The sequence below is a fragment of the Brassica napus genome, chromosome C5 (assembly GCF_020379485.1).
Source record: "Brassica napus cultivar Da-Ae chromosome C5, Da-Ae, whole genome shotgun sequence".
Classification (NCBI taxonomy): Eukaryota; Viridiplantae; Streptophyta; class Magnoliopsida; order Brassicales; family Brassicaceae; genus Brassica; species Brassica napus.
Window position 1 is genome coordinate 39,508,960 of NC_063448.1, and position 12,676 is coordinate 39,521,635.

At 36.1% G+C, this 12,676-nt stretch overlaps 1 protein-coding gene across 1 annotated transcript; it reads left to right on the top strand.

The window, feature by feature from the left end:
• The first annotated feature begins 8,960 nt into the window (after window positions 1-8,960).
• On the top strand, window positions 8,961-10,674 carry LOC106388473 (leucine-rich repeat extensin-like protein 3). The gene has a single exon (XM_048758410.1). The coding sequence runs from the start codon at window positions 10,126-10,128 to the stop codon at window positions 10,549-10,551; it is 426 nt and encodes a 141-aa protein (XP_048614367.1). The 5' UTR covers window positions 8,961-10,125; the 3' UTR covers window positions 10,552-10,674.
• Window positions 10,675-12,676: the final 2,002 nt, after the last annotated feature.

Consider the following 12,676-nt stretch of genomic DNA (forward strand, 5'->3'; position numbering starts at 1 on the left):
CTTGCTGGTTCGTAATCAACACAATCAAAAAAGAGTTGATGCAAGCATACAAAGAGGAGGAGATGTTCTGGCGCCAAAAAAGCAGAGAAAAATGGTTAAGACTTGGTGATAGGAACTCTAAGTTCTTTCATCTCTCAGTCAAGGCTAATAGAGCTCGATTGTATCTTCTTAAACTTAAAGATAAAAGGGGCCAAGATCAATGGTCTGATGCAGCAAAAGCAGAGGTGGCAGTGGAATACTTTTCTGAGCTGTTCACTTCCTCAAACCCTCCCTCATATGAAGCAGTGTTTCAGAGCATGATACCTAAAGTAACCCCAGGTATGAATAGGTGTTTGACGGCGAAGGTTACCAAGGAAGAAGTAAGAGAGGCAATCTTCTCCATCAAGGCAGATAGTGCGCCGGGACCTGATGGTATGACTGGTCACTTCTTCCAGAAGTTTTGGCCAACTATTGGAGAAGAGGTTACCAAAGAGATTCAGGAGGTGTTTGTGAAATGTACTCTTCCGGATGATTGAAACTTCACATATCTATGCTTGCTCCCAAAGATTGCGAATCCTGAAAACATGACAGACCTAAGACCCATAAGTCTCTGTTCTGTTTTGTACAAAGCGATTTCCAGAATTTTGGTGAAACGGTTGCAACCTTTTCTCAGTCAGATTGTGTCAGTGAATCAATCTGCCTTCATCTCCGAGCGGTTGATACAAGATAATGTCCTTATAGCTCGTGAAGCAGTACATGCACTCAAAATACACAGTGTGATAGCTGCTGAGAGCGTGGCGATCAAGACAGATATGTCAAAGGCTTATGACAGGGTGGAGTGGAGATATTTAGAAGACTTGCTAAAGGCATTAGGTTTTGCCGAGCAATGGGTGGTTTGGATTATGATGTGTGTATCGTCAGTGTCTTTTGCAGTCTTAATGAATGATCAGCCGTTTGGCCTTATCTCACCGAGTAGAGGGATCAGACAAGGAGATCCCTTATCACCCTTCCTTTTCGTTCTCTGCACAGAAGGGCTGTCGCACTTACTGAATGTTGCGGAAAGGAACGGTTTTCTGAAAGGCATGAGTTTTGATGTGTCTGGGCCATCCGTTCATCACATTTTCTTCGCAGACGATAGCTTATTTCTCTGTCAAGCGTCTGCATACCAATGTCGTAATCTAAAAAAGATCCTATGCTTTTATGGTGAAGCTTCAGGACAGTGCATCAATTATCAGAAATCGGCGATTACTTTTGGACACTTGGTATCTGTGGAGGTGAAAAGTGAGATGCAGAATATTATGGGGATTTATAATGAGGGAGGGATGAGTAAATACTTAGGACTCCCGGAATATTTCTCTGGCTCCAAGATCAACGCGTTATCGTACCTCAAAGATAAAACGCAAGGCAGACTTGAGACTTGGTTTCTGAGGAAGTTGTCACAAGGTGGGAAAGAGATACTTTTAAAAACTTCAGCCTCGGCTCTTCCGGTTCTCCCCATGTCATGTTTCCGATTGCCAAAGACTGTGATCAAGAGACTGGCAAGTATGATGGCCAATTTTTGGTGGAACTCTCATTCTCACATGAAGAAGATCCACTGGGTGGCCTGCGATAAAATGTGTCTTCCAAAAGAGCTTGGTGGAATGGGGTTTAAAGATTTGGAGATCTTTAATCAAGCACTGTTAGCAAAACAAGGATGGAGGCTCATCAACCAACCAGAGAGCCTGCTAGCAAGATTCATTAAAAGTAGATACTATCCTCACTCTGACTTTCTACATGCTCTGGTTGGGTATAGGCCCTCGTTTGCTTGGAGAAGCATTCTTTTTGGCAGAGAGGTCCTGCAGAAAGGACTGAAATGGCAGATAGGAAACGGCCGTAATACAAGAGTGTGGTTGGATAAGTGGGTGCACGACCCGGAGGTTGGGATGAGAGCTCCTTGGATCAAAAACAATACATTTGATGTAAATCTTAAGGTAAGCGCTATGATTGATGGCGCGACTCGCAGATGGAACCTGCAGGCACTAGAGGAGATCTTTGTTCCTGGAGATGTTCAGTTGATTGCGGCTTCCCAGCCTATTGTTTCTAGAGAGGATTCCTTTACTTGGAAGTTTAACAGAAATGGGCTGATGTCGGTTCAGTCAGCTTATGGTTTAGCTAGAGAAGAGACGATCAAGGAATGTCACAGTGAGGTGTTAGCTCTCCCTTCTCTCAACCCAATAAAAGAGAGAATTTGGAAGATACCGACTGTGCCAAAAATCAGGATATTCCTTTGGAAAGTCTTGAGTGAAGCTATCCCGGTAGCTGATCTGATCTTAAAAAGAGGCATGAAAGTTGATGAAAGATGTCAACTGTGTGGACTTGAAGGTGAGACGATTCAACACGTGCTATTTCAATGTGCAGTAGCAAGACAGGTGTGGGCTCTGTCGGGTATACCCCAACCTATGTTTGAAATGCAGGAAGGTCATCTGTTTTCCAACATCAACTATCTGATGAACCTAAAGGCACAGTCGTGGGGTTCTATGGAGGAGAAAAGAGCTTGGCCTTGGGTTTTATGGTTTCTATGGAAGAGTAGAAATTATTTTATTTTTAATGGAGAGAGATGGATGCCAATGGAGATTGTGGTGAAGGCAAAAAATGAGGCTGATGGTTGGTTTTTAGCGCAGGAAGTAGACAAAGAAGTGGAACTCGAAGTAACGCGGAATGATGTGCGAGCCAAGAAACGATGGTTGCCTCCAGAGGAGAGTTGGTTAATGTGTAATGTTGCCTTTGAGTGGAACAAGGATACACATAGTCTTGGAGGAGCATGGGTTGTTCGAAATCATAGAGGAGTTGCATTGACACACAGCAGAAGAGCCTTTTCTCGGGTTGGATCCTTGGATGATGCGAGATTAAAGACGTTGTTATGGGCGTTAGAGAGCATGATGAGCATGCGCTATGACAGAATGGTCTTCGCCGGAGATTTTAAAGAGCTTTTCCTTGCTTTCCAAAATCCACATAAATGGCCGGCTCTTAGATTTCAGGTAGAGGAGATGAGGATTTTGCTTTCAAGAATGAAGGAGTTTCAATTGAAGAAGGTATCGATAGAGGAAAACGGGGGGGCGTCGTTCATTGCTCAAAGCATAACGAGACAAAACAGAAGTCAATCTTATGTGGCCATTGGTCATCCTTCTTGGCTAGGTGAGCTTTTTGTTAATGAATGTCGGTCCCTCTAAGTATTGCTCGTGTTGCTGTTTATGCCCTGAATGGGCTTGTTTGTTCAGATCTTTGCGGGATCGATATGTTGTAGTCTCTGGAGATGTTTGGTTTTTAAGATTGTAGTAGTGTTTTACCTTGTGCAACATTTTAATGAAATCTACTTGATGGAAAAAAAAAAAGGGACGGCGTTAAAGATGCTCTAACTTGTACAAATTAATTTCTTATTTCAATTTAACTAAAGTATCTTAAATTTTTTTTCATTTTTTTGCTGTACCATTCTCCGTTCGTAGACTACGGCATGGTTATCACCGGCGAATGGAAGGCCTATGCGTTCATAACCCTTACCACACGAGCTTCTTCGTCTCTGGTGACAAGCAGCAACACCACCTACGTTAACCATTACACTCGCCGCGTCGTTCCTTGCCGTCACTATCAGGCCCAGTTGCAAAACGAAAGCTCAAGCAGCAATTGTCAAGTTTCTTGTATTTGCATGTTTAGTCCTTTAATTTTTAGGATAAACTTTTTTTGTCTTAAACTCTCTGATTTGCATATACATCCTCTCGAATTGACCCCCAGATTTCCTAATGCACAATTTAGCCCATGTTTTGATGCACATAATTTATCATTGTCTTTAAATCCGATATTTTACTATTAGGAGGTGTTATTGGTTTATATATTTTGATTGATTTAGAAATTCATATAGTATTTATAAATCCAAGTAAAATATGCAAATCCGGAAGTTTTCCCTCGGATTTGAGTCTTTGTATTTTTAACTAAAAAATCCAAACAAATCCATTATTAAATCAAATATATTAGTAAATCCGTACGATTGAATAACACTTGATTTGATATAGAATTTATGAATCATTAAACCAATAACACATGATTTTAATACAGATTTGAAAATCATAGAACCAATAACACTAGATTTAGTTCGGATTTTCAAATCCATTAAAATACAACAACCAATAACCCCTACTTAATATTCATCTATGTCTATTTCTAAATTATGTACATTCCTATGTGGACAAACTTATCCATCCACGTGTACACAAGATTCCATGTACAATAATATTGCGACCTCATCTACTATATCTAACCCATCATCCGACTCCATGTGTTGTTCATATCTCACATATAACTAATATTCTTTTGATTCACTTACGTGTACATATGTACATTTCACACGGTGTACACAACCAAGTCGTATAGCTTTATATGTACAGAACCATCACCCAACCCTAGGAACCTTGTTTAATATCAGTGTATCACACTTCATCAATTAAATATTTGCTCCAGTGTATAATCATGTTTTATCAATGTACACATGAATATCGTTACAACAGTGTACACATGTGAAAGATGGGTTGAATATCATTTCGTCGATATGGAAAATAGATTGAATATCATTTTATCAATGTACACATGGATATCGTTAGAATGGTGTACACATGGATATCGTTACAACAGTGTACACATGTGGAAGATGGGTTGAATATTATTTCGTCGATGTGGAAAATAGGTTGAATATCATTTCATCGATGTACACATGGATATCGTTACAACGGTGTACACATGGGTATCATGGATATCATTACAAACGTGTACACATGGATATAATTACAACACTGTACAAAATAATGTACACATGGATATCGTTGCAACGGTGTACACATAGATATCATTACAACCGTGTACATATGGATATAATTACAACACTGTACAAAATGATCTTTACAACGGTGTACACATAGCTATAGCCCCCACATCTGCCATGCTCCATTGTATAGTCTCCAAAGACACTATGCTCCATACATAATATTGGCAAACAACTTGGTTTCTACTATCATAAGAAAAAATTCATTACTTATTGAATTCATAGAACCCACTTATCTCTACGTAAGAGCTTATATATTTTCTTCTTCAAAGACCTAACCTTCTCCATGTTTAAACAAGACACAGTGATTGTGATGGTTGTGGGATTTTTAGAAACCGGTTTGGAAGGACTTGACTCTGAGCAACAAGAAACGGTGTGAGCTCGCTCATAGAGCTTTCGGTTTCGTTGCAAGGAGAATGATGACAAAATTTATGAGATCGTCTTCTTCCTCTTTGACAGAACCTCCACTTCATCTTCGTCGCTTGATGTACATACATACACATTCCTTCGATCAGTGGCAAATAACCTCTCCAACAAACGCTTGTTCACTTCTTCAACCAGGGCCGCTTCTGGAAAAGAAATCAAATTGGAATTAGATTTGGAGCTCAAGAAACAAAAAAAAAACTGCCAAAATCACAACCAACCTACGGCTATTTCCTTCCCAGGCATTTTGCTCCTCGTCGTCATCTTCACAACACACCTTCGCTCTAACTTAGTCACAATCGCCGTCGTCTCTAACACTTCTCCTCTTTCTCGATTTCTCTTTCTAACATCAGTATCCGTAAACAAAAGAAATTAAAAATTGATGGAATATTAAATCCAGTTACGCTTTTTAAGGGTCCACCACTCACTTTCTCATTTGAAATTCAAATTGCAAAACGACAAAAAATAAAAGAAACTAAAACAATTTGAGCTCATTTACTCTTTTTAAGAGTAAATTAAGTCATTTGTCATCACTAGTTTGCAAAAACTAACCCAGTATAAAAAAGTGTCTTGTTCTGATATAAAAAGTCAGAAACTGACTTTATATGTAAATCACTCTTATATCAACAGGTCTTAGTTATTTTTTTGTGAAATTCCGTAGGATATAAAGAAATTTTTTTTTTATCACAAATATAGACCTTAAAAATCAAAATGACCAAAATAGACTTAAATGTTTCATCAAAAGAAATAAATATACACTTATACCCCTAGGATTAATTAATCTAGACATTAGGGTTTAGAGTTACGGGGTAGGGTTTAGGGTTTAGAGTTTAAGGTTTAGGATTTAGGGTTTAGAGTTTAGGCTTTAAGGTTTAGAGTTAAAGAGTGGAGTTTAGGGGATAAAATTTCAAATTAAAAAAATTAAAAAAAAAATAGAATTTATAAAATAAAAAATGCTATTTTGGTCATTTTAGTTTTTGAAGTCTATTTTTGTGACAAAACTTAAAAAGGTCTATCTGAGAGAATTGCCTTATTTTTTTTTTCAAAAATTTTGTACAAATCGAATTTCTTTTTAAGCTATCAGAAGATTTCTTTGTGTTTCCGAGCTAGACTTTATAGATTCAATGCTATTTTCTCTCAACAAAAACTACTAATTTTATGTAGATTTCAAATCTGGAAGCAAACTCGGCAAACTCGGTAGAATTGTATCAACATATATCATAACAAAAAGTTGATTCCGAACATTTTATGCAAGTTTATCAGCCATTGGATTCTTCCCATTTTAATATATTGGATTTTAAAATTTGAAAAGAAGGTCCTTAAAAAACTAATTATATCGCAAAAATTCTTTTATAAAAATGATGTAAGCCATTTTTTTGTCGGTGTAGACAACAACGAACTTCACCATTCCCTAATACGTAAGATCTCTATATATTCTATTATCTTAATCAGAATTTTAATTCCTTTATATAGATTTCTTAGGATATTTATGTCTCGTAGTATTGTTAGTTTCTTTATTCAAGAGAAATTAGACTATATAACGGTGAAAAAACACTAATTAGCTAAATATCCAATTTCCCTAGTATATTTATATACAACGTAGCTTTTATATAATAATGTCATTTTACTCTTTCAAACAACCGATGAAACCTGCATATAAAAAAACTGATAATTATTACCTATCAAAAGTAATTCATTGCTCTTCAATATTCACATTTTCTTTCTTTGTAACTTTTCTTGTTAAATTTCAATTTCCATTATATTTGGGTTTAAGATTTATTTTTGAATTTGAAATTTATATTTGGGTTTAGGATTTAGTGATTAAGGTTTAAAGTGTAGTATTTAGAAGGAAAGTTTGTTGGGTCAACAATAACTTCTTTTATGCAGTCATAGTCATTTCATAATTTCGCCAATATGTACTATGCTATTTATTTTGTTTTATATTTTAATAATGTTTTATATCAAATACTATTTGCATATTTTAATATTTTGGTTATGATTTATATTTTTTTAGACTTTAGTGATTAATGTTTTGAGTTTAGTATTGTGTTATTCTATTTATTTTGTTCCATTTCTATTTGGGTTAAAGGTTTATATTATAATAATGCTTTATATCAAGTATTATTTGCATATTTTGATATTTGGGTTAAAATTTATATTTCTTTTAGAGTTTAGTGATTAATGTTTTGAGCGTAGTTTATCGAAGTTTTGAGTTGACGTTGGAGTAAGCATTACCTCTTTCTATGCAATTATAATCATTTCAAAATTTGAACAATATATACTACGTTATTTCATTTGTTAATATTTTAATAATGTTTCATATTATGTACTATTTGCATATTTTGATATTTGGGATATGGTTTATATTTTCCTTTAGGGTTTAGTGACTAGTGTATTGGGATTAGTTTATATAAAGTTTGGGTTGACGTTGAGGTAATCATTATCTCTTTCGCTAGGCCTGGGCATCCGGGTCTTCGAGTCGGGTTCGGGTCGGGAATTGTCGGGTCCGGGTCCTTCGGGTCCTAGCAATTTAGACCCATATAGGTACCTATAACTTTTCGGGTCGGTTCCGGGTCGGTTCGGGTCTATTATTTTAATACCCGTAAAATACCCAAAATTTTCGGGTATATTTCGGATCCGGGTCGGTTCGGGTATTTAGGACCCGAAATAGACCTGAAGTACCCGAACTGGACCCGAAATCTCTAAAAATACCCGAAGAACCGCAAAAATACCCAAAAATTTATTCAAAATCAGACCCGGAAACCCAAAACATACCCGAATTTTACCCGAATACCCAAATTATATTTTTTAAGAATCTAAAATTTCACCAAAAACCTACAATTATACCCGAAAATCCAAACACGAAACTTAAAAAAAAAAATCCAAAATACCAAAAATATACTCAATCACCCAAATATAACTAGTATATACAATTATTTGCGGGTACTTCGGGTACCCGAACGGGTCTCGGGTAGGACCCGGACCCGAACCGAGACCCGTGGGTCGAAAAAAAAGGACTCAATAGGTACTTAGCATGGACCCGGACCCGGACCCGAATTTGTATTTTCGGGTCGGTTCCGGTTCGGGTCTTCGGGTCCGGGTAAAATGCCCAGGCCTATCTTTCGCTGCAACTATAAACATTTAATTTTTAAAAAATTTACACATTATGTACTATGTTATTTCGTTTGTTACTATTTTATTTTAATAGTGTTTCATATTATGTACTAATTGCAAATATTTTGATATTTAGGTTAGGGTTTATATTTCATTTTAATATTTAATGATCAGTATTTTGGGTTTATTTTATAGAAGTTTTGGGTTAACGTTGGATAAGCATTATTTTTTTCTTGTAATTATATACATTTCAAAATTTGAACAATATGTATTGTACTATTTCGTTTGTTAGTATTCTATTTTAATAATGTTTTATATTATGTTGTGCATAGATATATAATTGTCAATACGCCACCAAATAAATGACGTCACACCTACTCCATGTTCTAAAAATCGGTCGCCTAGCCGCCTAGGCGCTACGTGTCACTCTTCCGCCCCGATTTATGCCAAATCGGTTTAAAAAATCGGATATTCGGTTTTTTCCGCCTAGACCGCCTAAATGACCGCTTAGCCGCCTAGGCGGCCGCCTGATCTATTTTTTTATTTTATTTTATTTTATTTATTTTATTTTATTTTATTTTTATTTTATTTTTAATAATATTTTTATTTGTTTATTTGATCTAAAATTTTATAAATATCATTTATATTCATAATTTTGATGAAAATTACACTATATTAAGTTTATATATTCTATTTTTGTGTTTTATACAATCTCAAACATGAAAATGTATTAATGTTATACACAATTAAAGATTAACGTGTTTTATAACATAGTAAACCTTCTAAAAATTCTGCCCCGCATTATTTCCGATTAATCCCCAATTTTTTATTTAGGCGTTAGACCCAACCCGATCGTCCGACTAGCGCCTACCGCGTTTCCGAACAGGGCCTTTTACATACCGATTTGTGGCTTAAAGTGTCTGACATTGCATTATGTCAACATTATTGTTACTCATCTAATTTATCTTCCAAAAATTGCTATTACATAAATAAGTCTATTTATTTAATATTGGTTATGTAAAATAAAAAAAAACGAAGGGAAATAAATTTAATAATTTACGTGCCAATGTTGGCTTTCACGTGGCCAATCCTAGCCAGCGTTCATTCCCACCAGCGCATGTTTCCTAGCTCTCGATTCAACCGAAGGTCCGAAGTAAATTTAAAAAAAAAACTTCAAAGCAAAGATTTCTTTTAATGAATTAAAATAAAAGTCGCTGTGAAAAATAGCTGTGAAAAATAGAGAAGACGAGAGAGAGATCCGAATCCAAATATCCAATCTCGTATGTAATCTTCTCACTCACTAGAAAAAACCAAAACAAAACAGCAGCACGTCGCAAAATCTCAGACAATGCTCTGCTATGTCGGAAAAGCAACTAAGATTTTCATTTTCATCGTCACCGTTGTTGTCGTCATTGGTCTCGTCGTAGGCTTTGGTATCCACCGTCGTAACTCACACCACTGCTCCGGCGACTATTGCTCATCTCCCACCGATTCTTCTTCTTCGGAGCTGTTCGTTTCTCCATTCAGATGAGAGTTTTGTTCGTTTAGGCATTAAAAGTACAAGTCATCTGGATGGCTCATCTGAATGAATTTTACAAATTTAGGCTTAATTTTAAAAATCAGCTGGTTGATCCAAATTAGATCATCTGGATGAAGATGAATTTGTTAAAATGGTATAATGTATATTATACCCCCATGTAATTTACAAATTACAAACCTAATATCATTTTATCACCCTAAAATCTGGATGGATCATCTGGATGGATCACATAGATGGAGCAGCCGGATGGAGATGGCAAATGGAGAAACGAACAGGACCTTCCTCTCCAGCTTCCCCTTTTATAACTCCCTTTCCTAATCCTAATCCGAACCCGCCTCTACTCGGATATTCCCCGCCCGCCCTACCCGACTCATCAGCATCACCAAACCCATCTGTTCCGATCACCCCAATTCTGCCGGCGCCGATTGTAAACTCTAGTTCTCCTCCGCCTCCGTCTAATCAGAATCCTCCGCCGCAACTTCCACCTCCTCCGCCTGATTCAGATATAACCACCACACCGCCTCCACCTGCATCGTCGCAAATATCAATCGCGCCGCCACCTCCAACTCTAGAATTGACATCACCGCCATTAAATCCGCCGACCTCCGTCGTCAATACTCCCGCTCCTGGCATGCGAAGCTGGTGAACGACTAAAGTATACCACACATTTGTAAATTCGCCATATTTCTCTCACTTTTCAGTTCTTGATCTTGATTCGTTTGTTTTTTTTTCTTAAATCTTTAAATTAAGGTGAAACTTTTTTTTCTAATTTACATGATTCATATACGAACAGAGATCAATGCGAATGTTTAATCACTTCATTTTCATATAAACTCCTAACTCCGTTTACCTCATGGAGAGTGAGTTGTAAAACCATCTTTATCATATGATTTTATTATTAAACAGATAAATAAATTTTGTTTTAGGTTAAGTAGTCATATTTGTTTGTGTTAACTTATAAGTTAATTAAAGTCCTCGAGTATCATTGTCTTCTTTTTTGACACCACTCTAGTATCATTGTCTTAAATCTCCATTGTAATTTACGGTATATAATTACCAGGGGGCTGTCCACGCTTCACGCGGAATACTGTTTTATTGTTCTTAAATATGATTTTCTGATGATGTGATTATGTGGTCAGTATTTATTTGTAAAAAACATTATTTGATGTTTTATTATGTTATCTAGTAGTAGGTAATGTTGAACAAAAAAAAAGTAGTAGATAATAAGTTAATATATTATGTGTTTGTCTTTTTAATAATGTGTTGTTGTATGTATAATATTACTTGTTAGTGGCGAAGTGAGTTTCTGATGTAAAATATATTGAATTTCAATAACTTTTTCTTTAGGCATTTGTTGATTCTAAGATTAACGGCGTCAAAATTGTATTTTAATTTTTCACATTTTTGAACATTAATATTTTTAGGTGTTTTTTACACTCTCCTCCATCTTTTGACCTTGAGTCATCACCATCTATATATTTTGTTTACCTCTCCGGTGTGCAGTGCTTCTCACCATCACTTGAAAAGGTCTCACCTCCATGCTCTTGTTTTTCCTCACCTTCATTTTCTGTGAGATTATCTTGTATTTGTTATAGATCAGACATACTAGTTCCATATTGTGCAGTTGTTTCTTACGACGTTCTATGTTATTTCAGTCAATATTGGTTCTCTTTTTCCTTAGGTTTTGGCTAAAGTTAGAAACTACATCTCGTTGGGTTGGGTCAGAGTTTAGTTTTCATTGATGTTGTTTTCCTCGTCACTGGTTTGCCTTGCCATCAATAGTTTCTGCTCGTCATGGTTTTCAAGATCGGGTTTTTGGTGATCTGACTTCTATGCTCTTTTTCATAGCTCGAGAATGGCTCCACGGTTAGTTGATTTCATTTTGTCTCTTTTTATCTCTTTTTTCTCTCATCTCGTTGCACCTTTCATCGTTGATCACGTCTCTTGTGGCTCTCTATTTCGTCATATTTGGTACTCCAGGTTTGGATAGTGTTTTTGTCTGTGTATGCTTTGTACGCTTGATAGGTTGTTTATGGCTTCCATTCTTCTCCACTCATGTTGTTTATCTTCTTCTCATGCATTCCTTGGTGTAGGTGTGCGAAGTTAGTCTTTTGAACCTTTGGTTTCTTCTATTCAGAGTTTTGTGGTTCTTCGCTGGTATGAGCGCCTTGTATGCGCTTGTTTAGTTTGTGAGGTGCTTCTTATCTCTTAGCTGGTGGTTGTGTTTCCGGTGCTTTAGACATGCGTCTTTTTGTTTCGTGGTGACTTTGTTCTTCCGATGACTATTCTTTCTCTGACCCGCTTTTTTTGGTTTTTTTTGCGCTGGTGCTTGATCGCGATCCTTTGTGATCCGGAGATTGCTTTGTCTCATATTTTATCTTTTTACATTTTTCTGACATCTGCTTATTCTAGCAAAGACATTCTATGGTAAGATGAGATAGGTTAGTCTTCTTCGTTGATCTTTTTTCAGCTCCCAATCTTTATTGAGTTAGTGTTACTATGGTATTTGACTTTTTCTCTCTGACTGTGAAAGTTTTATGTTTAGATTATGTATTGCATTCTAATTTTTTCTTATTAGTTCGGTCATTTTATATTTTTAATACTTAAATAAATATATAATTTGTAAATTAAATAATAGAAAATGGTAAAAAAAAAAAAAAAATTCTTGTCAACATTCTAATTTTATTAAAACAACCAAGAGATTACATATTGTTGTGCATTATGTCTAGCATTCTTAGCTAATACATCAACACTATTGATTAAAGATCTAG

Excerpts from the sequence above, each read along its gene's own strand:
- LOC106388473 (XM_048758410.1), top strand. The coding sequence starts at position 10,126 with ATGGATCACATAGATGGAGCAGCCGGATGGAGATGGCAAATGGAGAAA.